Source organism: Odontesthes bonariensis, chromosome 21 (genome assembly GCF_027942865.1).
Source record: "Odontesthes bonariensis isolate fOdoBon6 chromosome 21, fOdoBon6.hap1, whole genome shotgun sequence".
NCBI classification, from domain to species: domain Eukaryota; kingdom Metazoa; phylum Chordata; class Actinopteri; order Atheriniformes; family Atherinopsidae; genus Odontesthes; species Odontesthes bonariensis.
The window spans coordinates 7,810,724-7,838,144 of record NC_134526.1 but is presented as its reverse complement, the minus strand read 5'-3'; the positions used below and the strand labels follow the sequence as shown (position 1 = coordinate 7,838,144).

At 41.8% G+C, this 27,421-nt stretch overlaps 1 protein-coding gene across 4 annotated transcripts in view; it reads left to right on the top strand.

Moving 5' to 3' along the window:
* spop (speckle type BTB/POZ protein) overlaps window positions 1-27,421 on the top strand; it is a 112,616-nt gene that overhangs the window by 61,002 nt on the left and 24,193 nt on the right. For all 4 annotated transcript variants that reach the window (XM_075453727.1, XM_075453728.1, XM_075453729.1 and 1 more), the window contains 4 exons: window positions 6,951-7,130; window positions 8,621-8,742; window positions 12,056-12,207; window positions 20,306-20,433. In XM_075453727.1, the coding sequence (XP_075309842.1) occupies window positions 7,053-7,130; window positions 8,621-8,742; window positions 12,056-12,207; window positions 20,306-20,433 (480 nt within the window). In that variant the 5' untranslated portion in view covers window positions 6,951-7,052. The remainder of the gene's footprint in view (window positions 1-6,950; window positions 7,131-8,620; window positions 8,743-12,055; window positions 12,208-20,305; window positions 20,434-27,421) is intronic.

Sequence of the window (27,421 nt, the reverse complement as noted above, 5' to 3'; positions counted from 1 at the left end):
GTTTTTTGCACAAGGTGACCCTCTAAACGCTCCAGGATCCCCGCTGTGTTCACAGCCTTTTCTGCAGCAGCTAAATCGTGCAGCTCCACCCCCTGTCCACCTGGTGGCGCTGTCTCAGCACTGTGCCACCTGTGTTTCCTCCCCTCAGCAGGAACCAGCGCCCCGAGGGAGAAGATAGTGGGTGGCTCTGTGTATTTGATGTTTCTCTTTCATTCTGCTGGTGAGAGGAAATTTGGATGCCACGCTGTTTATGTATGTTTGAGTGCTTGCATGTAGAATGTGCGTCAGTTTTTGTTTTTCTCTTTCCTGTTTGATAAGGAATTTATTTTCTGTTTTTGAAGGTCTGGGCAGTAGCTGTAATGAATTCCAGAAGGCTTTCTGTCTCTCTATTCTGTCACTCCTCACTTCTGATTACACAGCAGGCCTGGTTGCCTAAAGTCCCTGCCATATGGTCATGCTCAAGGATTTTTGGGATGAACTTAAACTTTGCCTATATAATCCATCGATTTGAGAGTTTACAACAGACTTTTCATTATCTTCAGCAGCTGTAGTGTCTGTTCATTTTACTGAAGAGGTACTGCAAAGTTATTTACCTTATGCTTGACTTCATAATTGCATAAATTAGATATAATTTGAAACAAAATCTCAGAAAACATATGGCACGTACATTTTCATATATAGAAGCCTTTTGAATGAGCGGTGTAACTTTAAGGAACCAAGAAAACAAGTCCAATCACGTTCAGTGGAAGCAGTTATCATGGTTTAAATGGTATCTTATGATATACATGGACTACAGTTTGTGTTATTGCTTCAGCATTAAGAACCCCAAAGGGAAAGTGTGGTGTGATATGCAGGGATGGACATGAATCAGTCAGTTAGATACGGCATTCTTTAAAATTTTAATCTAATTAATCACATGATTACCCTGATTAATCACGATTAATCGCATTTGTACGCAAAATCCAAAAATTAATTAAAAAGTAGTTGTATAGCCATAACATTTGTTTTGCAAACACACTTTTAACATCAGTATTTTTATTTTATGTAGTTTTTATGTAGAAGCCTCGCTCCACTGTCTGTTTCCTTGAATGACTTGCTGCTATCAGTTGTGTGTTTTGCTTTAAGTGATATTTTAGACTGGAACTACTACGCTGAGAAGACAATTCAACTTGGCAGTGTTTACAGATGACTTTGGTTCTGTCGACTCCGCCGTCTGGAAGAACTTTAAAATGAAAATGGCCGAGTAAAAGTTCCGTACCCTTCTCCAGGTTTGGTGGATCCGCCGATTACTTTCTTTTCCGGTTCCGCAGCAGACAGCAACAGACTTTTACAAAATAAAAGCCTGTGAGCAACAGACTTTTATAATAATAAAATAAATAAAAAAACAGGGGTGGTCTGTGGCGTAGTGGGTTGAGCAGGCGCCCCATGTACAAGAGTCTATAGTCCTCGCTGCAGCTGGCCCCGGTTCGAGTCCCGCATGGGACGGCCATGTGCTGCGTGTCGTTCCCCCTCTCTCTGCCCCGTGCTTCCTGTCTCTCTGAACTTTCCTATCCATTAAAGGCACAAAAGCCCCCAAAAATTATATAAAAATAAATAAATAATAAAAATAAAAAATAAATAAAAAAACTGTGTTAATGCACGATAAAATATTTATCGGCGTTAAATAATTAATTAGTTAACGCGATAATAACGAGTTAACTTGCCCAGCCCTACCAAAAACTAAAGTTTTTAATTTTTGAAAATGTCATTTTCTGGTCATTTTTCAGTTGTCATGGCAAAGAAAAAAAGTAATGGCTTCATTAACCAGCATCAAGCCCAAGTTCAGTTGGCCCAGTCATTGCTAATCAAAGATGTCCATAATCACGCCGTGTGGGTGGTCGTAGTTAATTCCCTCCGGAGGTGGTCAGCTTTACATTTCTGACAAAATGACCAAAGCTATGCTCACTCAGTCCAGCAGTTCACTGAGTTAAAAAAGGGCTCTTTCCAGTGTTGTTTTGCATTAGCAGTTAATAAGCTGCTGTAGAGCTCCAGTCAAAGGAAAAAAGAGAAAATGAAGCTTACTACTCAAAGTGCATGGAACAATGTTGATGCGTATCTTCTTTAAATGGATGCATGCTTGTTTCCAGCTTAATGGTAAAACATTCAACATGTCATTTCTGCTTTAAAATATTTAATAAGGACAAAGGTTATGCACAACAATAACAGCAGCTGCCTAAGTCTTCCCGGGTCTGCCTCATGCTGTGAAAACAGCTCTGATCCATCAGAGCACTGAGACATGACCTCTTGGTATCTGGCATCAGGATGTAGGCAGCAGAGCTTTTGGAAGCAGCGTGTTGCAGATTTGAGCCTAAATGGATCATGCTTGTTCTGTCACATCCTATGGATGCTTAACACATTGGGATGTGGGGTCTTTGAAGGCGTAATCGACACTTTGGGAACTGGTGTTCATGCCTGAGCAGTTTCTGGAATGTGGCGGGTATTTGTCCTGTAGGGGAACGACAAGTTTAGTGAGTGCCTTTCTCCTGGGGGTGTGTATGTGCTATGCAACATTGTTTATAAGGGAATCCACATGCATGTTTCATTTTGTCTATCTGTCTGTGCAGCTCTATCCGTTTCATTCATTATATTTTGTAATATGTTGGAGTGGATTCTGTTTTGCCAGTGGCAGATATAACTCTCATCCCTCCAAAACATGACACTAACTACGCTCTGCAGTACTTTGGTTGTCCACCATTTGTTCTGACACATAACCTCAAAATCTGCAGGTAACATATAACATACTATTTGAAATTAGAAGGGAAATAATGCGACTGACTAAACGCAACGTGAATAAAAGTTGCATTGGTGGTGAACACAGTCGTCCTCAGACCGGCTTCACACCAGGAAAGTGGTGTGTGTGTTGCTTCTGCTTTGCTGAACTGCTGCACCGTGTCTGCATGTGTGTATTCACAGCAGTGACCTTTCTGCTGCAGCGCTGCAGCACTTTCCTGCACAGACATTTTAAACCCAGGGATACCTCTGGTAATGGCTGTATTTACACAGTTTTGTGTAATCCGTTTTTAAGATGTCTCAAAACGCGAACACGTGAAAGTTGCCCTGTTGCAACTTGAGAACACTCGCATTCAGCCACCGAAATAAACGTAAAAGAATTCATTATCATCATTAATCATCATCTCAACAGGCAAGCTTACCTCATGTATGAAAAGTGGGCACCACCCCGAAACTCCAGATATCTCTGCAGTCGCAGCGTGGCTCGAGCCACAGTCTGTAAACATGGGAGCTGACTACAGAATCACGGTGTGAAGCTGGCCTCATTGTTCATCTTAATGTTTTCAAGTTCTTTTGGAATAGTTTGGTTGAGAAATCAAAGCTCCAGCAGAAATGACATACTCTGCCTTTAAAGCATAGCTGAACTGATGAGGCTTATTGGAAATGACACTCAATAGTTTAAAGGTTTAATGGAGATCTTAACCTGAGGAGATAATTTTGAAATCTAGTGAAATTGCCACTGTGCAGACGAGAAACCCTTTTAAGGTGGTGACGGTCAAGAAAAGTCAGGCCAATTTAATCACAAATTCCCAGGTGTAAGCTGGGCTGTTCGTTGGAGTCACTATCTTTTTTCTCTTTTAGTGTTTAAAGGCTATGGCTTATTGCTGCATTTCAGTGGCAACTCTATCGTTTTAGTTGAATGTAATTTTAACATTTAACAAGATAAATGAATGAATAAACAGAAGTTGCAGGCTGATCGAGCCCCTTCTGCATCACCAGCCGTTCAGATCGTCCTGAACACAGAAGAAGAAACAGATGAACTGAGATGTGTCCTTAAGTCCAAATATACATTGTTAGCTGTTCTCATTATCAGTTTTGCAGATGGAGGTAACATATGCTCAGAAATATATGCTATCACCATGGAAGTGTTACAGAAATGTGAATATCTCAGAAGAAACATTTTCACACCTTCAGCTGGGTATCATGGATTGACTCAGCGTGTAACATGTTTGTGATGTGGTTCGTGGATACATTCTGGTCCGAACCGGCTGGCCAGCTGGCTGCCTCCAGCTCTCATCCTGACGGCAGGGGCAGCAGTGGCATCACCTCACTTAGTTCTTGTTTATGCAGAGGAAGTTGAATCTGTCTTTCTGTTTGTCAGACTCTCTGGTGAGCTGAGGTGTGTGACAGAAAGATGGTGGCTGGACTGGCAGAGTGAGAGCACACCGTCTCTCTGTAATGAATACAAATGGGCTCCCCTCAGCTGGCTTACTTCTCTGAAAGCAGGCATGGGACAACGATTGGGGACGGAGTCGGCCCAACTGCCTTTGCTGTCTTTTCCACCCTCTCACACCCTTGCTGTATTGTACCAACCACACACACGCACTCTGTTTTTCTTTCTTGCTTCTCTGCTGTCTGCACTGTGGTTTGGAAGCTCCCACTTCAGTGGAAACAGCTGGTGGTGAGACTCTCCGAACGATGAATCTTCATCATAGCGCTGTCAAAGTAAATGCCTTTCATGTTTTTATGAAGGGGAATGCGTTTCACCGGGACATTTGATACTAAGGAGAACATCACCTTTGTCATGTAGGTTACATGATCAGCATGATTGTTTTTGTTTTTATAAGGATTATTAGAAAAATAATGCATGGGTTTGTATTACACATTCATCTGAGTTGGGGCACGGCCCAACTTAGCTGAACACCCTGAACTCATATCCTTGATGACATTATATTTTCCTCCACGGTCATGAACAGGAACCCAAAGACTGCATCCTAAACCAAAGCAGTTTAGCATTTTGCTGTTTGAACAAATCTTCCTTTACCCGTGCATCGCACAGATTTCCATGAAATTCGGCTCGATCATTGTTGTTGGACAATAATGTCACTCAGTCTTTGTGAAGGTTGAACCACTTATGGTGGTGCAGTTGGATACAACAGTCTCTGTAGGGGCCGGACATCCGTGCTCTGCCTGGTTCTTTATATTCCTTTATTTGCTGGAGACGATGTTTAGTTGTGTAAACCTAGCTTGCTGCCTGCCTTTCAGTATCTCTAAGCACTCCTATTATCATCCTAATTTCCACTTCCTCTTATCCAGCCTGGGAGTTGCTGATTGGGTCCAAGTAACTGCAAAAAAAAAAATGTTGTCCCTTATCTGAAGCATAGCACCTCCATTAACTTCTCCCTTTGTCCTTTAATTACCTTTGGGTTAGGGCTTTTCTTGATTTCCACAGTGATGTGTATTTATCGTTGTTACTTCATATCCATTATTGCCTCTTCGTCATTATTACTGGTATCATCAGATTTCCATGACAACTGAACTGTCTGAAGACATTTCTTCTGATGATTAGCTCACATCTTCTCCATCTCTGAGAGTTGTTATTTCAGCTCTCCTCCTGCCGCTGTGCTCCTGATGTTTACCATGAAAGGGTTGGGGTGGAAGAAAAAAAAGCCCCATCTTTGCTTTATTCTGGTTAAGTGTCATCTGGGTCTACTTAGAAAGCTGCGAGGCTGTTAGCAGTGCTGCCAGTGTTGTCATGTTTTCCTAAATTGATTCGCTGTGTGATTACTCTGCATTCATAGTGCTCTTTAAGGGACAGCATACAAAAAAGCACTCGGAAAATTGTGCTTTAGATACGCTGTGTATCAATGCCAAAACAATGGCACACACAGAGAAACACACGTGCGTGCACAAATCTGTGTATATGCCCTCGCTCACTGATGTAGACTATAATTAATTGCCAGGAAGTCTCAGGTAATTTAAATTGCAAATCAGTGCAGTCTTTTTCACCCAACTTTGATGATTAATATTTTATTGTTTTACTGAGTGAAAATGCCACCAGTCTTTTTCATCAGATACAAAGGAAGAGGAGAGGATCACTGAATTGAGGAGGATCAGATGCAGGTGCCATCTCTTACAATTAATTAAGCTGCGCGTTGGTCTGGAGCTGTTGATGCTTGAGTTTCACCTCTTCTGTCTCCAATTCAGCCACCAAGATATAGCTCTCATTTCTCGCTCTGTCTCTCTGTGCTCTGGGTCCAATACTCAGTTTCTGTCAAGTTTTCTTAGGTCGTGAACTTCTCTTTCAATCGGACACTAATTAAGCTGGGGGATGGGAGAGTTTCATTGGCAGGAGAAAGGGACTTGCAGGTTGACTGAGAAAAGCTGATCCTGAGACCTTGTGACGACTGAGCATGAAGCTGGTGGAGAGAAACCTGAGAGGAGTTATTTTACAGCACAGAAATTAAGCTCTGAAATCAAACGGTTCGATGTGTCTTTTCATCGTGTAGTTCTTTTCTTTCGTGGGATTGAAAATCTTGCACAATCCCGTGAAAGTGTAGCACAGTGAGGAAGAGTAGACAAAAGTAATGTGGACGTTTGTCTTTGGCACAAACAGAGAGCGAGAGGTGATGTAGTCATTACAGTTTAAATCTCTGCTGTAAGATTTCAGAATGAAAACATCCTGGATGCTGGTGCTTTGAAAAAAAAACGACGACTTTAACCTTTTTCTCCTCAGCACTGCTCTTTGAAAGTATCGTGTTACCTTGTGTGTTTTCAGAACAGACTGGCAGCTTGAGATGAAAGCCTGAAGTCTTGCCCTTCACTTATAACCACAGCAGATAGTTGCAGCCTGGCTGAAATCAGATGGCTGGCACAGCACTCAGCTCCTCTCGAAGCAAAACAAAGACGAAACCATGCGCAGATAAAGGGAGGCTTCCCTCAGCGAAGCAGAGCACACGCTGCTGCTGTGCTTTGAATGCCAAACCTCCTTTAAAGCCAGTGAATTCAGAGTCCTTACCTCCTGCTTAGCGGGAAAGACTGCTCAATTACACTAACCATTTAAATAGGAATAACTTTGACACGCACAAACACACCCACAAGGTTGAAGATTTTAGCATAGACGTGCTTCAGTTGTTTAAAGTCAGAGTTATTTTAATGGCTGTGCTTCTGTGTTCCTACAGGGTGCCTGACACGCTTCTGGAGCCTGGGGTCATCTCTCTGACCCCACACCTGGCTGGTGCTTCCACTCAACCCCTCTGTACCCCAACTCCTGCCAGCTGGCAATGTCCAGAGCCCCAAGTCCCCCGCCCCCGGCAGAAATGTCCAGCAGCCCTGTGGCTGAGAGCTGGTGTTATACTCAGGTTAGTGATTGGCTAAGATCCCTAACCCAGCCCCTTTAGGAGGTGACTTTGTAATTCAGGTTTTATGCAAACAAGTAGTTTATGTTGTTGTTGTTTACAAGCACCCAGATTTTTGTCATTACAAGTTGACATCATTTTTTGTCTGTGTGTTAAGCCCTCGTGGCTTCATAGCAACTTCTACAAAATCTGATAAATCATGTCAAGTGTTTTCAGTCATTGTTGATTAGAGGTAAGGAAAGCAAGTTTGAAATAAAAAGGATATAAAAAAATATAAATCAGGGTTTGTGGAGTTGCAGAGAAAGGGGCAATGCTGAACTCATTAAGCTGTTTCCAAATTCTCACAAATAAATGTCTCGATCAGTGGTGAATGGACTGTACTCGTTTGGCGCTCCTGACCACTCAAAGCGCTTCTACATTACCGGCCATATTCACCACACACTCATGCAGCACGTGTTAGTCTGTGTAGTTCTTCTACACGTTCAGGGACACAGCTGCAACACGGGGGGCAATATGTGACCCTTTGGGTAAAATGTGGAAGTGTGGGGCTTTGACATGTGGGAGCCGTGAGTCGAACCGCCGACCTTCCGATTGGCAGGCCTCTGCTCTTCTTCTTGAGCTCTAAGCTGTTGACAAGGTAGAAGAAGGGGACAATAAAGAGGATTTTTATTTTTCTGCTGCTTCTGTTGTGAACATAAAGAAAAGAAAGTACCATATTAAATAGCAGAAGTGATTTATTGGTAAAGCTGTGATCAGATCAGTAGGTGATGGATGTGTTACCTGCAGTCCGTCTGTCAGCTTCATGCAACTCTTAACATAGGTATTTATAAATGTATTTGCTATCTGGACAAAACATGATACTGAAAGTCTATTATCTTCTGTGTGAATATTCACACAATATAACATTAAGCTTAGTGTCAATGTGAATAGTTTTCATTTTTTCATAAATAATACTTGTTGGAGCCCACCTAATTGGAAAAGCTTCCTGTTTTAATTGACTTGCTCTGCCTCATTAATGCATACGCGCTTTCTTTTTGTTTTTTCGCTGCTGTGTTTACTCCCTGCTTCTGCATTACAAGCTGTTTTGTTGCTCATGAAGATCGATGTGATTTTTTTCGAATGTTTTCTTTGTCTAAAGTTGATCTGTGCGCGCTTCACTCCCCGCACCACAGACTCATCTAGCTCAGATTTGACTTTCCTTTTTAGAGGTATGGTAGACAAAGTATGTTATTGATCATGTCTCCTTTTTCATCTCAGCTATGTCCTTGCAAACTTGTTCAGTTTTTTTTGTTGCCACTATCGCAGCATCCTTTCTTCTTTCCTGTCGTTTGTTGTCAGTGTTTATTGAGATGAAAGGCAGTTTTGATGTGTTGTTTTGAAGTCCAGGCTGACCAAACATCGCTTACCCATATAGAATATATAAATATATAAATAAAGATATCTGCTTTCAGTCCATCCTGTGTTTTTTTTTTTTTTTTTCATTTGCTGTCTAGATCAAAGTGGTGAAGTTCTCCTACATGTGGACCATCAATAACTTCAGCTTCTGTCGTGAGGAAATGGGCGAAGTCATCAAGAGCTCCACGTTCTCCTCAGGAGCCAACGACAAACTCAAATGGTCAGTGATGCTTTGTGAATTGAGCTTAAAGAGTACTGAAATGCTTTATCCTAACTGGAGAAAAATGATCCTCTCAAGGATTTCAGATTGTTTGTCTTTGGATGGTAGAACCTTGTTTTTCACGAGGTTAAATCCATCACTTCAGGGTGATGGGTTTGATTTTTTTTCAGGGAAATTCTTAACTTGATTTTTGCTTTGCTGGTTTCCAGTGCACAGTTGGTTTATCTTTATTTGAAATTGTGTGTCTCATCATATTTTTTGTTGCAATTTGTTATGCTGGAAGGTTTGTGAACTTGGTTGAATCAACACTATTTTTGCGACAGACTCATTGGAATCAATAAACCAAAGATGAATGCCAGGAGCATAAAACGCATTAGAACTAACAAATCAATTGCTGATGAGTCTTAGTGGAAGAGGGATGCTCTCTTGATGCTGGTCCAGGCTTATCCTTTCTGGAGGAGGTTATTAAGGTAGCATAATTACTATGCAGTGGCATGATGCCACTGTGAGATGTTTATAGGCTACTAAACAGGGCCCAGGTGAGGACACTGCTTCCTATTTCAGATATTTGTTGATGACCTGTTTTCTCATCTCACACGGAGGTAAGGGACGGTGCATGTGGCTTTTGGCAGATGGGCGTCGTTCTTATTTTAAAACAAGCCTGAGGAAGTGTTTGTGATCTTGAACAACTTAGCAAAGGCGCTCAATTCGTTTCCTAGAAAGGCTTCTTAGTTGTCAGAACCCTCTATGGCACCATGTGTGGGAGATCCCCTGAATCCCTTTGGAAGTGGGAAAGTGAAGAACATCGGGGCAACCTTGCTCATTTTTTTACCATTGTGACTTGACTCAAGCCCTTTACACTCAGCAGCGCACCATATCGGTGCAAAAGGTGCTGCTGTTCACCGTCGGTATTTCATAAAGGCTCAACAGAGGTGGCTCAGCGCTGCATTACTGTGTGCTTAGAAATAGCAAGCTGGCATGATAGAATCAGGTGAGTGACACACTGAAAAAATAACCAACTTTAATTAATTGCATCAATTAGTAGCAACTAAATGAATCCATAGAATTACGTTGCCATTACCAAACCAAAAAACTAAATGAAACTATATCAGCTGGAGCATGAAAGTCTTTTTGCAGTTCTACAGCTTTGCAACACTGTGGTGCCTCTTCAGCCAAAATGGCTCCATGACTATTCCTGTTGCTGGCTCAGGGATGGATCTGCTTAACCACCACTGTGCCTCTGTACTTAAAAACAAGACACTGATTCACAGGAAAAGCACATAAGTTCCTGTTTGATCAGGTTTTGTGGGAAGGATTATACTCGGATAGATAGATGGATGGATGGGTGAGCACTTCTGCATCAACATAAACAGGAATATATCGAAGGAAAGACTCAAGATACACTTGCAATACTTCGTTGTTGCATATTTTTGTGGTAAAATGACATGTCGCTGTTTCATTTTCACAGAGGAGCTTACAGAGTGCAGTGGAACATATTGAATTTATTATGCAATTACATAGTGGCCAGAGACATTTTGCAGGTCTGAAATTAATGGCTATAGCCTGAGGTAAAACAACAGCCGGTAATGGGATTGTTAAGTTACCTGTTTTGAATTTAAAATAAATTGCACCACTTTAGACAAATTATATCAGGTAAAGTTTTGATTCATTAGTCGCCATCAGTCACCTCCTCTCATTAGTCGCCAACTCTCTTTTCTGTCTTCTCTTATCTGTCAGTTTCGTCTGTTTTTGAGCAAACCTTACAGTCGGCATCTCTTCTTTCTCCACTGTTCTGTTGCACTGCAGGCCTGAGCCAGACTTTACAGCATGAGGACAGTAATTGTACAAAAGTAACTATTAAAAACTGAAATATATGACCATATGCTCCATTCGGTCACCACAGATTTTCTTTTACCACCTCATTTGTTTAGCCGAATGTAGGACTCCCCGCACAATAACTGCCTACCAGAAAATATAGATTTTTCTTCCTGAGTCTACAGAGTGGTATTTCATAAAGTGCAAAATGTATTTTTCTCAAATGGCTTAGTGAAATAATGGCTCGCATATGCTTAACATGGTTATTAAAAGCCCATATGGGCATGTTCAAGTGGGTCATGTTTCTTAAACTGCAACAGGCTGTGCAAAAAACAATCCATATTTGACAAACTCATTATGGAAAAGTATTGTGAAAGTGGTCCTCATTAACATAAGAATGGCTCAGATGTTGCATTAATACACTGAAAAACAGCAAATTGTTTTGAGGGACGTAATGTTTGGGTTTCACTGTTTTCCTGTTTGAAAGAAAGTGGACATGTTTAGCTGGAACATCAGATTTACTGTGACTTCAGGAATCCTTTCTTTCAGTTTAACTTCAGGAGCTTTACCCAGAGAGTTCATGCCGAGTCAGAAGTAGAGCTCGATCTTTTTTTCCGTGAGAACAAAACGGATACGTCACCACCTATTTTGATGTACTTTCTGTTGCAGAGCTGTGCATTTTCTGGAAGGAAACACTGAAACATTTTGCGTTTAGCAGTTTATCCAGGACATTGAAATGTCGGCATGTGTTTTTGATAAAGAAGCCCAGACTCTTTACTTTTCGGTCCACGGGATTATATCTCAACTGAAACTCCATTAGGGTGAAGTTTTTACATTATGCAATTAATAAACTATGAGTTTGATTCCGGTGAAAAAATACCCGTTTGAAGACTTAATTCAACAAACCTGTCAAATGCGAACCTTGTATGCCTAATGATCTGGAACTATAACACACTCTATGTAATTGAGTTGAGTTTTTTTTTCTTATTTCTTGTCAATTAGTCGCTCGACGCCCAGGTATTTCTCAAAGTATTTGTGCTCAGCTGGTGTGAAAATGTTTCTTAAACCTTTTTATCTTAGGGCTACAGGGTCACTTGTGACCAGGGTTGGGTCAGTGGTGTCATTTCCTGTTTTACTTGTTAGTTATTATTGTTGCCTCACTGTTACAGACACTATAACTTAGTAGTGTGTGTGGCTTGTTGCCACAGTAACACGATGGTTCAGCAGCGGGGTTAATCTGTCCTTTTGGTTCAGAGCATCTTTTCAATTGATGGCGGCGAGCTGGTGACGACGGTTCTGCAGCTTAAGAATGACTTTTTGTGCCATTAATGAATAAAATCCGTAAAAAGCTAAAGTAGAACACGAAAGTGTGAAAATAATTTTAGCTCATTACGAATAAAGTAGTTTCATTATTGCGGGACCTTCCAGGAGCTAAAGCATTACATTATCTCTGAGTTTTATGTCTTACTTGTATACCTCTTCCTTTCCCCCCCCATAGGTGTTTGCGTGTGAATCCTAAAGGTCTGGATGAGGAGAGCAAAGACTATTTATCACTTTACCTTCTCTTGGTTAGCTGCCCAAAAAGTGAAGTGCGTGCCAAGTTTAAGTTTTCTATCCTCAATGCCAAAGGAGAAGAGACCAAAGCTATGGGTAAGTCAGAGTCAACAGGACCTAACCAGCCTTAAGTGATGGTTTAAGTCTATTTTATTGTGTTGCCCCATATCACAAGATACAAATTAGGTTCCTGTGACTTGATAATCCATACCCTTAACTTGCTTCATAAAACTCGGTTGGATCTTTTAGGAATAAGATCCTTCTGTCTTTCTCACAGCTGGCTATCCTGAATCCTTCCTCCAAGACATCCATACGTGCACGTTTTCAAAAGCTAATCAGATTTACAAAACGGGCTTATTATTAGTTAGGTTAATGAGATTAATTAGGTTAATGAGAATAGTTGTTGTGATTGTTTGAAGAATAAGATTTGGGAAACATCTCCTGCACATTATTGATTCTTCATTTTCTTCGCTTGACAACAGAAAAAAAGTTTGTTTCATTTCTCCAAAGCTGTCAGCAGAAAACGGAGGATATCTTAAAGTTTGAGAGTTTGAACATGAAACGCTCCTCTCACACCTGTGTCTGTGGGGTGTTGCAGGTGGAGAGTGTGTCTAATACTCTAATAATGTGAGTTACTGATAGCCATATGGGCTTGTGTAATCACGGCTGCTTGGATTCATTTCAAGTAAATATATAATTCAAAGTAGCGTGGGGCAATTTGGATTTTAATTAAAAAAGACCCAACCTTTTAGAAGTCTTCATCCGCTTCAGTCCCTGTTGATGATTTGGAAATGAATGAGCCTCCAATTTTTATTTTTTTTTAATTAGGTTATGTTATTGGGTGGAAAAGCAAACTTGTATGGAATAGAATTAGTTAAGGCCAGATGTGACTGCTTCCTGGTTATCAGGGCTTTCTGGCTGCCTACCCCTCTCTCAGTGCCCTGCAGCATACTGTTCAGGAAGGGTGGAGGAGGGAAGATTGGGGGGGGACAGGGAGAGAGGAGAAGAGGTGGGAGTCGGAAGTGTTTTTGAATCAGAGGCGTATGCAGTGAAGCTGTGTACAATCCCCTGCGGGGCAGGTTGTGTAAAAAGGGAAATCATTTTTCCTGTTGAAAAACATTTCCCTCGTGAACTTTCAGTCTTTTACTTGCTCATTAGACCTGCGTCTTCTCCTTCACACTCCCAAATTCACTGTCATTCACTTGTGTCCTTCTTTATTTCCACATCTGTCTTGTGACCTTTTAATTCTCAGTGTCAGACTCCAGATAACGTTATCTTTTGGTTTTTATATCTATTCTAGTGGTTTTCCATCTTTTGAGGATGGATTTCCCGTGGAATAAGTAAAAAAAAAAAAAACTTTTGAGATATTTGACTTCATTGCTTGACCATTTTGTGAGCATTGCTCCCTTTAAATGACTTGAGTAAAGCTTGAATGTGGGGAATACCGAGTGAAGTGAAAAGGATCTAATTTTCCATTCTTTCTTCTCTTTTTGTGTCTCAGGGGGCTTTCAGCCATAAATGCTGTGCTCTGTGGTGCAAACCCCATCCCATTCTTGCCATATGCCCTCCTCCAATCTTCCCACAATCCCCTTGGGGAGACCTGGGCTCTCCACTTTGCTCGTCTTGTCACTGGGAAAATTACCCAACTGCCAGCATATTTGTGATCGTTTAGTGAGCACTCCATCTAAAGATATGGCAGTACAGATTGCTGTGGTGGTTCTGGATCGTTTAGAATCCAATTTAATCCTGGCCTTTTGGCAAAAAAGTGGCTTGATTATGAAAGCTGCGTGGCCATAGATTGTTCATGTTGTCAGATTCTCTTATGCTTATACACTCTATATCTGGAGATACAAACACAAATGCAATACATAATAAGTCCGATTTTTCAGGTTGAAGAATAGGTATTTGATATTTTGTGTAGAATTAGGAAATTGCTGTGAGCACAGTGTGTTAAAACCTCTCATTGACAGTTCCCCAGTGCAGAGCGGGGAAGTAAGTAGCTGAAAATTGCATTTGAGGTTTAAGTTAGAATTTCTGTATTGTCTTACATAGAAACTGTATCATTTTTGTAAAAAAAAAACAAAAAAAACAGCAGTGTACTCTTTTTTTTTTATGTTATTCAGACTCTGAGCAGGCATATATTCATATGTTGAGTGGTGTGTGTGCACATTGAGTGCATTCGTTAAAAGACGAGGTATAAATACAGTCTAATGTTTGGGCAGTGCTGTGAAGTCAGATTTTTGACTGGTAAGCTTTCCATTATCTGATGAAACATGCCTTCTGCATTAGTCAGCCCTTGAGCCCCCCACTAGAGAGCATGTGTCTGAGTCTGGATCCTCTGATGGTCTGTACTTACTAATGGAGATAGATTCAGGCAGCAGTGGCAGCCCGCCACCTCCCTCCTTACACCATACTTGGCCACATCATTTTTCTCCCTGGCTTAATGTGCTGGTTTTCTCCTCTGAGGCTGTTGGGTGGGTTGTAAGTTGTCTCTCGACACCCCCCACTCAATTCTTTCCTCCCCCTTTTTCCAGAGAAAACAGCTGCCCCCCTGCAGACTTGTGATCTGACAGCTCAAAGAGGAGAGATGGAAAGTTCTCATCCTCTGCTGCAAGCTGTTTTGTATTCAAATAGTCTCCATGTAAAGTATTCCATTCAATCTGTGCTTTTCTTGTGTGCTGTAGCTGAAGGCTAAGTGAGCTTATGTGAGTATGAGGTGGCCGGAGAGTCCAGTTTCAGCATGTTTCGGTGTGGTCTGCTATTATATTGCAGTCTTGTTAAATTTAATGAGTTTGTGTGTCTGTTGCCTTCAGTAACTGATGACAGTGATCAGGCATTCTGTGTGGGTGAGTGGAGCCCGGCCAACAGAGTAGAAGATATCGGTCAATCTTAACATAATCAGATGGTATTGACATGGATAGAGAGTGTCAGTAGACATGTTTGTGCTGACACCAACTTCCAAAGCTCAATCTTCACTGGAGATCAGATCTTTTTCTAAAAGACTCTTTGTGTACCCATCTGCTTTATGTCAGCCAATGAGAATCGATGTATAATGAGGATGAAGTTTCAGATTAGATTTTTAAATATAGGAGCCAGATAAATTGATTACCCTTTCACTTCAGTACACTGAGATGTGGAAAGTTTTGTATATGGTTTGTCATGCTGTGGTAACTGTAGTGTAAGGTGTTCTGGGCAGATATGGGCGAGAGAGTGACAGACAGGAAGAGAGATGTTGACTCTCGCTGCTGTGTCGGCTGTTATTTTTCTGCATGCCAACTCGTCTTCTGGCGACCTTCTCTTTCTGTGTGCCAGCCGAGCCCCTGAGCCCCACGCCTGCATATGGATGCCCTGCTCACTTAAACAGCCTGGCATCACTCCTGCTTTCCTCCTCTTTTCTCCGACTTCAACTCAGACTTCATTTTTCTCACCTTCCTCATCACCTTCAATGTCTTTTCTGGCAGAGTGAGAAGCTTTACTCTTCACTGTTGGCGAGGTGCAGCAGCAAAGTGGCAAAACCTTGAAGAATCGTGGCACCTGCACATGTCTAACCTGTAGGTGCTATTTTTCACACAGACTTTCGACCTCTTACAAACATGAATAGGATCTATATATTTTCACTGGAGGTGTTCTGTAACACGTTTTCCTATCAGTGCTTGTTAATTACTTTTACATATCTCACACCACCAGTAGGATCTCAATAGAATTAGTTACCCCCCCCATCTACCACCTTGACTAACCCACTGAAACATTGAGCGTGAGCGATCTGACCTGCAGTTAATTCTCTGCCAGCACAGCTTTCTGATGCCTTACTGGATATGGCAGCATGGCATTAGCTGAGTTCAGCACACACATCATCTGTGCCCGCACACTTTCACACATACAGTCACTGTCGCCTTACTGTCACTGTTGAGCACTGAAGAAATCACACTTCTCTTTCTCTTTTCAGTAAATCTGCTGGAGCATCGTTCAGCATTCCCTCTCACCTCTCCTTATTTCTTCCTCCTGGCTTCCTCACCGAACCCCGTCACTTTATTTCCTGCCAACCCTTCTCCTCTCCTCACCTCACCTCCCTGTTTAGCTTTCGATACTGCCACTGGGGAAGTCCTCCATCATCACTGGTAGTCTTGCTTCATACCCAAATAACACAACTTCTCAAGTGGTTTCTGCACCTCAGGGCTTCATCTGGGTCTCTCATAACAGGTCTTTCAAACATGTTTAAAGGACATGAAAGGGGAGTGAAAGACAGCAGAGAAAGAAGAGTTCCTTTAGGTGCCTGGGAAGGATCCTTCTCCTGAGTTTCTTGATGTCTACCCAGCGACACACAGTGAAGTGCACTGAGGCCACAAAAGTTTGACTTTGTGTTCAAGCCTGTTTGGCTTTGCTGCTGTGGCAATCTTTGGTCTTTGTTTGAAGACAGACACTTCCCTTCTGTGACAATACTGGCATGACAATAAAAGAAATGAATGAATGAGCTAGTGTTGTAAGAAGTGGAGTGTGTTGATTTGTAAATCTACTGAATTGGTATGCATGCTTACATCTGTGGGTGTTTGCATGGTGATTTCTGTCAGCTCCCCTTGCATACACAGTCTCAAGAGGCAGGGGATTACAGTGAAGGGCTCCCTGCATGAGCAGCGGTGGGAGTAACTGCATATGCACTGTACTCCTCCACCAATCCTGTCTTTGGCTGTTCCCTCAGATCCAAACAAGGGATTTGACACAGGATCTTACAGTAGAATTGACACTTCATCTTAGTGCTTCCAACTGTGATCTGTCAGCAGAACTCCTGTTGGGATGTACGCAAGAACAGCCACAGCAGAAGTCTGTTTGAAGTACCAGGGCTCAGCACATGTACAGAGGTGTGCACGAGAAATGGAAATGTTAGAGGTGACGACTGCTATGTGGTGACTAAATGGCTCCATTGGCTTTTACCAGAAGTCCTTTGCTGTTTAACCACTTCTCAGTTGTTCAGAGCTTGTATATCATTTTTGGTCATCTGATACGAACACATGAACTAAGACTTGTTACACAACTTAAAGGGATAGTTTGCCTCTTTTGACATGAAGCTGTATGACATCCCATATTAGCAATATCATTTATGAACATTTTCTTACCCCCCACAGCGTCCTGTGAGCTGAGTTCCAACCTCGTTTTGGCGTTGACGAAAGTAGTCCGGCTAGTTGGCTGGGGTTGCAAAAATAAATCGTTTTGCTTCTCAAAACAAAATGCGTTCAAAAGAGTAATACATTTGCATCACAAAATCGTTCTCCAGGAAAAAGTCAGACCTCACGCTATTTTCTTGGCGCTATTTTCTCTCCCTTCGTATCATTGCGTGCTGTGTAGACCGTGCAGACGGAGCAGTCCCCTGCTTCCGAGCAGCAAACACCGTAACAGGCGCGGCTATCGGCAGATGGCAGCATATTGTTTTGAGATTCAAAACGCCTTATTTTAGCAACCCGAGCCAACTAGAAGGACTACCTTCGTCAACGCCAAAACGAGGCTGGAACTCGGCTCACAGGACGCAGCGGGGGGTAAGAAAATGTTAATAAATGATGTTGCTAATATAGGATGTCATACAGCTTCATGTCAAAAGAGGCGAACTATCCCTTTAATGACACGAGCCGTCTCAAGTGCAAAAAATAACAGTGAACCAGAGTCCTTAAAAAGTACAGATTAAATCTGCCGGGTTACGGCACACGTGGTTCTTTGTAAACATCCAGGCCACAAATGCAAATATAAAACCTATTTTGTTTCTTATTATTCTAATTCTAAAGCATTTAATGACTATGTTTCATTCTTCTCAGGGTATTATAACATTTACATGAATATAATCCTCTTACAAAACTTGAAATAAGAGGTTCCAGGTCCCACCTTCATCGTCTCTTAGCTGAGACTTATTTCAACCTCCTGGCCAACATACTAGATATGGAGCAAGTGCCATTGTACTCCAGGTCAGCAGTGATGAGTACCTACCAGCAGTTGCTCGATGGTGTCTTGCTGCTTTTTCATACATTTTGAAGATATTTTCATGGGGTTACTGCATGTGAGAATGCAATTGTCTGCATAAAAGGCATGAAAGACTCTGTGCTGACTCCAGTCATCTTGCCAGAATTAAGTGTGGAAAAGTGTCTGAATGCTGCAGATAAACCACCAGAGAGTTCTCGTTGAGCCAGTGTGCATGCGGATAACAGCCACTGCCCCACTTTGTTTTGGGCCCTCTTGTATATTGCTTTTAAACCCATTTGTTGATAGTACAGACACATTCAAAGGCAGTATAGATGGCAGCACAAGAACAGTCATTTTCAGATTGGTAGGGTGCCTCATTCATCCTTCGTAATGTGCTGTGAACAAGACGCAGCTTTGTAGAGTCCTTTCTTCATCGTGTCCGCCCTCCTGTGCGCTCCACACAGGTGCAACTCGGTTGCATTTAAAGTTCTGAGAATGCATCTCACACGGAGAATCCCGAACTGTCTTTTGTCTTTGTGAGCAGGTAACTGAGGACAAATTATTCTCCAGATGGTCTCTGGTGTTTGTGTGAGAAAATGACTTAAGAAGACTTTCTGTAAAGTACCACGGAGCATCTTTGTAATCCATGACTTGGTGGGTCATACCTATTTTGGCTGCACTCAGAGGACCGAGACCATTTGCATTATCTGTATTTCATTAGATTCTTACACAAATAGCCATTTACATACAGTTTACTGTTGAAAAATGAAGCCAACTTAGATGTTTAGCTTCTTTAGAAAGAATTCACCTCCACAGCGAGTCAAACAAGATGAACATAGAGTCCTGCAGTAGATGCTTTTGACTTCACTGAGCCATGATTTCAGCATCAGGGAGTTGGTCTGGGATCGCATGAAGAGAGAGGACAATGAGACACCCTGAGCACACACAGGATGCTGCTGAGGGAAAGGATGCTCCCGAATGCTACTGATTTCTTACTGTTTGACACACACTAGAACTGAAGAAATAAAAGCTATTGATGATATTGTTTTAAAAAGCAGTTAATTGTTACAGCTTAAAGATTTTGCACAGTCCTATTTGAAGCCGATATGCTGAATATCAGCTCGGGACGCGCTGCTGTAGACTGTGTCAGTCTGACCTGATAAGCATGAGACCATCTCATGTGGAGATTTGAATCTTTTGCAGGTTTTTTTTTCTGGTTTGTGTTTCTTTCAGTGCCAACACAATCCAAGAATCCAAATGCATGGATTATTGGATTTTCATGGCATTCTGTGTATAGAACATTCTTGGAATCGCAGCAGTGTCAAAGAAAGGAAATGAAAAGACTAGAAACCAATTTGTTTGAAGTGGGTCTTGTAGCCCGCGGTGCTTTTTCTCGTGTGTCCATGTAACCCTTTACAGGATGAGACGCATGAAACAGACATAAAGCCTGAAGTTATTACCCTCATCATGTGTTATGGTAATGCCTGTTCTGATAGGAATGCAAAAAAACATCTCCAAACACAGAGAGCGTCTGTCACTGAATCTCAGCTCATTTGATTTAGAAACCACGAGCAGAATGCGAGGAAACATCTTATTCTCATTTACAAAATGGTGAATGATGTAATTCCTCAAAAGGAAGGTGTTGCATCGCTCTTGCGGAGCTCCTGTTGTTAGCAGGATTTCAGTGTTCGTGCCTGGCTTTCATTTTATCTGCAATTAGCTTAACATTTTGATGCTGTCACCGGTAATAAAGCCCAGTCCTTATGTTTTGACCTCTTACGTGAGCGTTTACTGTCGGTTGACTGTTGATAGCTGTGAACATCACACAGTGTGACTGCTGTACACACAACGACTTCACCACCTTCCTGTGTTTTTGTAGTGCAACTGTGTGTCACAGAATCCTTCCTGCCACTGTCAGAGATAATTGGCACTCCGTAAACACATGATAATTGGACTGCTTTGATCCCTGCAATTTCTCACTTCTCGGCCAAAAAGGCACAGCCGTTCTGTCTCATGTTTACCACTAGTCTTTATGCAACAGTGAGAAGATTCTGCTTTCTTCTGAAGTGTTAAAAGCTCCCTGCAGGCATAACTTCCTGCACCCAGCATCTTTTGCCATTGTTCTTCTGCTGCTTATGGCCATGACTCATAACAAACTTTCTCTTTTTGCGCACACAGTGCTTAATCACTTTGTGAAAGTCTCCATAAATTTTTTTTGCTGCTCCCTGTTTGTCTATGTATTTATTTCCAGAGAGCCAGAGGGCGTACCGCTTTGTTCAGGGGAAGGACTGGGGTTTCAAAAAGTTCATACGGAGAGACTTCCTTTTGGATGAGGCCAACGGTCTGCTGCCTGATGACAAACTAACACTTTTCTGTGAGGTAAGGGTTGAGACTGTTCATTTCAACTCAGGTTATTATGGAACAGTGTGAACTGTGCCTCGGTGTTTAAGCTCAAAATCTCTCCAGAGAAATTAAAAGTACGGGCTGCACCTAAAAAAGGATAATCGTGATTCTATTGTGAGATCAAAACTGGATGAGACATTTCAACATTGCACACAAACTGAATTTTACATTCATTTCAGCTGTGTGCACATAAACAGAACTGTTTTGATTAACCAAAATTTTGAATTTTAAATAAATGCAAACACAAAGAAAACTGTTGAGACTTCCAAACTTTCTGTTTATATTAGTAGCTTTGCCTGAGAGGGATCCAAACTGTAATTTCTATTTAATTTATCTTTTTATTCAGCACGACCACTCATTCTATGTCCCTGTTAGTGAATTATGTATGTTTTTGTTGGTACTACATAGCCTCTGGGTTTGGATCGCTCCTTCATCACTAACATACAGGCTGGTTGTTATTCAGTCTGCATGGTGGCTTGGCTCTGATTCCTCTGATCCTGAGCTGGCTGCTGCTCCACATTGAAAATTCCCTTGTTGTTTTTCAGCTGCAACACAGGGGGCAGCAGAGGTCAACTGTCCTCTCTCTCATTCCCCCCAGCTCCTGCTAATGGAGCCAGGGAGCAGAGAAGAGGTTAAACTTTCTGGATATGTTAATGCCTCGGTTGTAATGCATGCACCCATAAATGTTTAAAAAGCATGGCAGTGGCTGTTTAAAACAATTCTAATTAACCCTGTGGGTATGAAGGAGAGCATGTCTTGAAGTTTCACTTTTTGTTGCGGTGTAATGTGCGAGTCTGTTTTAAGTGATTCCAAACTGGGCTTCTTGACAGAGGGGTAGGAGGGGCAGTGTTGACCTTATGCATAAACAGCGTTGTGTGTGTGTTCGGGCAGGCGTGTCTCATTGGGACATCATTTTGGGGATGAATCCTTTTGCTGGAGAGGATGAGCGTTGGGAGACACAGATTAGTTACTTTGAAGGGTCCTTGTTCAAGGAATTGGTCCACACTCTTGAAGGGGAGGCGGTGGGAGTTATACAGTGGTAATTACAACAACAAAGGCAAGGCAAACCGGATTCACGCAACATATTTCATATACTTTTTTTGTTCATCCTCACTTCATAGTAAATAGATAAAAATGTCATTTAGAAATATTCCTGCATCCAGCGTAAGTTCTCTTGTCCTGTGCGGTGTAGAAACTAATGGAAATGTTTGGCATGATAAACTCACAGAAGAGAAGGAAATGATATTCTCAGACAAAGTTAGAGATGTGGCACATCAGCAAGCAGTTTCACAATCAATTCTAAAACACGCTGGTGTGTTTGTCTGGGAGTTTGACGTGTTGTTCGGCAGTGGTGAAAGAGCCAGTATTGAGGTCTGGTAGTTTTTTACACCAACACGTGGGCAGGACGGTTGGCACAGTTAATTTTTGGGTTGGTTATGGCGAATGGATGGTGTTAAGAAAGTGTGGAACGGGTGTTTGAATCTCTTTTCCTGGTCCTTTTCCATGTGAAAGTGATGCCCAGTGTTTACTGTCAGAGACCTGGCTCTGCTTTCGTCCAGATGGTCCCATCCTGCATCTGAGAGATGCCCATTGCCCGAGAGCCCAGATCTCTCCCTCTTTTCTCTTCTCTTATCTCTTCCTCTTCCTCTTTTTCTCCTCAGTTTTTATCTCTCATACAAACCCAATCTCCTCCTCCTCTGTTTTGGATGTTTCATGTCTTGCTGCCTCCCACTTTGAACATCATTTTCATCAGTTATTACTTGTTCCCCTCTGACTCCAGCTTCATATCTTTCCCTTGTTCATTGTCTTTCCTCTCTCCTCTGCATCTCTACGTTTCCCCCATCCTCTGTAACATCCTTCTTCTTCCTTCTTTCTCCCATTTAGTCTGTGTAGTAGAGTGTCAAAGAGGTAAAAGTAGACCACTGTGAGAGGGGAATCCTGGCTCAACTTCTCCTCATGACCCTTGGTTCCTATGATCAGCCCAGTAGTCTTTTGAGACTTAAGTAATTCAAATTTAGTGAAGGGAATCTGCTGCATGCCATGTACAAGAGGGCCTAAACAACACCAGCTGTGCACTCTGTTTCACTTTTGTTTCTTTCTGTCTCTGTCGCTGCCAAATCCCCTCAGACGACTGCAGGTATTTAATGTGTAAATAACTCCCATAAAGGTTCTGCATTGCCTGTCAAATTTAAGCATGAGGGACAGAGAGATGTAAAAATGGAGGGGAAGCAGGCACAATGAGAGGAGACTGAGGGAGAGGCCTTCCCAGGAAAATGTAGGCACACTTGGTGGCATCAAGCTGGGAAAAATAAAGATAATACAAGGTGAAAAAAGAAATCTGGTTTGAAAGAAAGATTTTCATGTGATGGGAATTTGTTTCGATTTTCTTTTCTCTCTTCTCCTCTTGCGAGACCAAAAGTGTGAAAGAGGTTGAATCTGGTCTCTCTGAGCTTCACCTCCTCCTTACTCTGTCAGTGAGGTAACCTCGTGTTTTAAGGTCAAACTGTTGCTATCTTGGCTTTCATGTCATAGATTATGCAAATGCTTTAAAAAGACATGTGTGAGGTGTTGTGGCTCATGAATAAAAAAATCCCAACGACTTCCGGCTGTCATGATATGCCTGCAGGCAGAGTTGGGCTGACTGACAACGCCAGAGTTACGACCCTGGAAGTCTTTTTTTTTGTTTGACTAAAAGGGAAAAAAGGGATTGTTTTGGAAGGAAGAAGTTTCTGGTGAAACTGACGTTAGTCATCTTAGATTGGCTACTGTGAAGCAGGGGAGCACAGTGTTCCACCTTTAGTCAGCCAGAGGCAGTGTCAGAGAGCTGCTGCTGCTGCCGGACACCTTTGTTTTTCTCAGAGCAGCAAACGGAATACGCCATATCCTCTTTATCCACCACATTACTCAGTTTTAGTGATCATCAAGCACCACTTCATCTGTCTTTATATTAGAGAGACACATATTGATATATCACTCTGCAAATATGCGCTGTTGCTTAATCGATAGCCGTCTTGTCTGGTTGATGGCACAAGGTGATTAGTCACATGTTAAATGTGAGCTAACAGGGTTAGCAGAAGTATCTTTATTTATGGTGCATTTAAAGATTTGCTATTGCCAAAATAGATGCAGATGTCATGTCAGGAAACATGAACAGAATCCGTGATTTAATCAACATATCTTGTTTTAAAAGGCTCATTCAAGTTCAGGAGCAAAATTAGAATACAATTAATTTTTTTTTCATTCATAATCAGGCTGAATATTTTGTCCCTGCAACAATCACCACGATTCATTTGAGATTGCGAAGGGGAAGAGTGACTGTGGATAAAGATAGGTGTTAATTTTAGTGTCCTTGCAATCAACTTTCAAAATTGATAACTGTGTGAGTCAGACATTAATAAATGAGAAGGGATTAATATTTCCTGTGTGTATTTTCACAGGTACTGAAAAGGAGCATGAAGTGCACAGATAATGAAAAAAAAGCACGTTTTTTAAGAATAAGGTGGACATAGTGGTTTGAATACGGGAGGAATTCAAACCAGATCCTGAGAATTTGATTGGAGTGGTTGTAAGTGTAAACATAGCTTAATGAATTTAGCACATTAAAGAGCTGTGGAGGAATAAGATGAGCTGAAGAAGTCTGTTGGCCTGCACCCTCACCTCCTTTGCATGCATCGTTTTGTCAGGAGGAAGATGAGGAGTATCTGGAGGAAGCATTAGCTCACCAGATCAGAGCCAACATTTCCACAGGTGTAAATAATCTAAATTTGACCTTAAGCTGATGCTGAAGTTGGCTACTGTGCAAACTTTCATGATGATAATTAGTTGGATTTTAACTGACACCTAGTTTCCAAGTAGATGAACAAACGTTTTAGAAGAAGACAAAACAAGTCGCTGTTAAACGCAGAAAGCTGAACGTAAAATGCAAACAAACAAAAACAGATCAGGGAATTTGACAGTGAGCCTAAGGCATTGATCCGCTTAAAAAACTCCCCCAATTTCAACCCTGCTGAGTATCCGCTTAATATGCTGAAATATGCCTGATCCACGGAGCATCCAACCCACAGAACACTAGGAATCTGCTTTGAATGTTCCAGTGCCAGACACTACAGGACACCTCGAGCAATCCTGGTACAGTGGTCCGTAGGATTGGAGCTGCAACTACAGCACGAGCGACTTCTGCACAATATTAGACTGGCGGTTTCAGTGTTGTAGCTCCAGTGGCAGTTGTTTAAAGGCCTAAATAAGAGGCACAGTACTTGTGCATATAAATCATTTGGTAACCAGTCATGCAGCTCATTCAACTCTGTGCGAGACAAAAGGGTCATTTATGCATCGTGAGTATCAGTGCCTTCATGTTGGAACTGGAAGATGACCCACAGTTTTCCTTTTGATCGGGTTATATCCTGCAGATGGATATATAGATGAATGTGACTGCCATCTTGGCTGCCATTAGCTATTTGGAAGTCCTTTCCTCAAGGCTTCAACATTGTGTCCTTCTAGGGTTGGGTGCTGGTAGGAGAATAAATGAGTGAGGTGCTGATGTTCAGCTGTTTCCTCCTTTTCCTCATGGCTTTAGTGCGGTTCGCCTCTCCTGTCGGTGGGTAAGCACTTTGCCGGGTGACAGCACCCATCCTTCACAGGGCCCTGCCATATGCTGTGCTGCTGTCAGAGGAGACAACTGCAGATGCTCCAGCTGCTCTCTTTCTGCACACTGAAAGCACACAAACACACACACACACACACACACACACGCTCTTGGAATAAAATAAAGAGCAAGAGGAAGGAAGAGATAAACATACAGGGAGGATGGATGCATATTGAGATTTGAGTTTGATTCAGTGAGAGATAAAAAAACATTCTTTCTTTTGTGGAAAATGAGGTGAAATTTATTTAGATATGTCTGTTTTTTGCCTAAACGAAAGATGATGCAGAAATAAAATGAGTAGGATTAGTTGGGTCAACCGGTTTGGAGATGGAGTTGAAACAAATTAGCACACAGAGTGCAAGTTCAATTTCTCTCCAGAAGTGTTACATTTGCTCTGATTAGTTGCTGATTTAACACTTGGGGATTTGTTAATTAATAATGTCTTTGTAACGATTTGCAGCATCACCACATCAAGTATTTTTGTAATCCCAACAAATGCTCTTTGCTTACCCGTGTGAATATAGTAGAAATTGAATAAATTGGCAACTTTTGCGAGTTTATTCACTTATATGCTTTGTCCAAATATTTCCTTCAAGTACTTCAGATCAGTTATCAGTCAGCCTCAAAGCCATTACTTTTGTGTCTGTGATCTTCCTGCTGAGAAAACACAACCTCTTTAAAAGAGATCCAAATGGCTGGCCAAGAGCATGTGTACATGGAAACGATGTCTGAAAGTGTTTGTCTGCTTGTCTATGTGTCAAAACAAAAGCAGGCCCGGGCACAGCACACTTGGCTATGAACTGGTGTTGAAGACACAATACTCGTTCAGCAGCTTGACTTCAAATCATGCATGAAATGTGTCTCCGCCTGTGCAGAGTCACCCAAATCTGCCCGCTGCTGTGGTGGGTCGGCCTGTCTCTCTGTGGCTTGTACGAGCCTGCTCACACTTCCCCACGCATCACGTAACGCGATGAGCAGCCTCAACACCGGAACTCTGTAAAGTTGATTAACTCACCGGAGAGAACTGTCTTCTTTTCAACCTCAACCTGCGATATTTGAAGTTCCCATTAATGTTTTTTTTTCCTCTGGAAACTTGATTATATTCTATAGGTAGACGACCTGCTCCCCAACATCACAGCCCATTGTGATTTGGCGTTTTAGGCTCCGCCCACCATTCTTTATCAGTTCCTGAGTGCCGGATGATTCCTTGTGATTTTGAATTCTTTTTTTCAGATTGTAAATCACCATTAATGACACCCACAGACCTGTCTTTTTTCCATTGTTTTACCATTATTTGGCATATTCTGTGGGTAACTTTTTGAACAAGACAGATTACAGAAAAGCTCTTGAACATTCATTTTTATTTCCTGGGGCCCTACAGTCAAATATACTCAAGTTTAATGTCATGTCATCTTCATGCAATTTTGGTACCCAATTCAGTCACCCAGTATATGAAGCCATAAATCACAAGCTTTAACAAAAGCCGCTTTGACGCCAAACAGTTGTGAGAGTTTTTCTTTGTCCAAAGAATTCCTTGAAGATCTTTGAGTTGATCCAAAATGTTGCAGCCAGAACACTAACTGGAACCATAGATGGGGATTGCATTTCTCCAGTTCTGGCTTCTCTCCACTTGCTCTGTGCAAAGTTTAGAATAGAATTTAAAATCCTCATTACCTTCAAAGCCCTAAATGACCAGTCTTCAACCTATCTAAAGGACCTTATTGTTCCTTATCTCCTGTTGATTTTGATTCTTACTTTTATTACAAATAATACAATAATTGTGTTATGTAAATATATATAAATCTGTTTTTTCTTCCTCAAATGGCACGTTTATGTTCAGTCGATCACCATATGCTCACTTTGTCTAAAGCACTCATTTTCCTGAGTTTTCCTCATGCTGTGATAGCTCCAAAGTAAACTGACAGTTTGAAATCATGAAATCTCTCTGTGATGTTTTCACATGTTGTGGCCGTGAGTCAGATGTGGTCTTTTCTTCGTGGTATGCTGTCCTTCACCTGCCCAGGCTTTGTGTATATCTGTAGAAAATGAGTTATTATGGTAGTCAGACCAAAACCAGACTTTTAAAAGGCCTGTAAACATGTTAGTCCGACTGAAATTTCACAAAATCGAAGCTTTTGTAGCTGGACTAACGCACCCGGATAATGTGGTTGGGGGTTGAATTACTCCTGCATTTATACGCTCAGGTAGACCCGGGGTATGGCCAGAAATAACCGAAGCTGGTACACAAAAGAAGAAGATAAAGCACTTACATACGAAAGGCACAGACCACTAAAGCTGTCCAATTCAGCACTTGACATG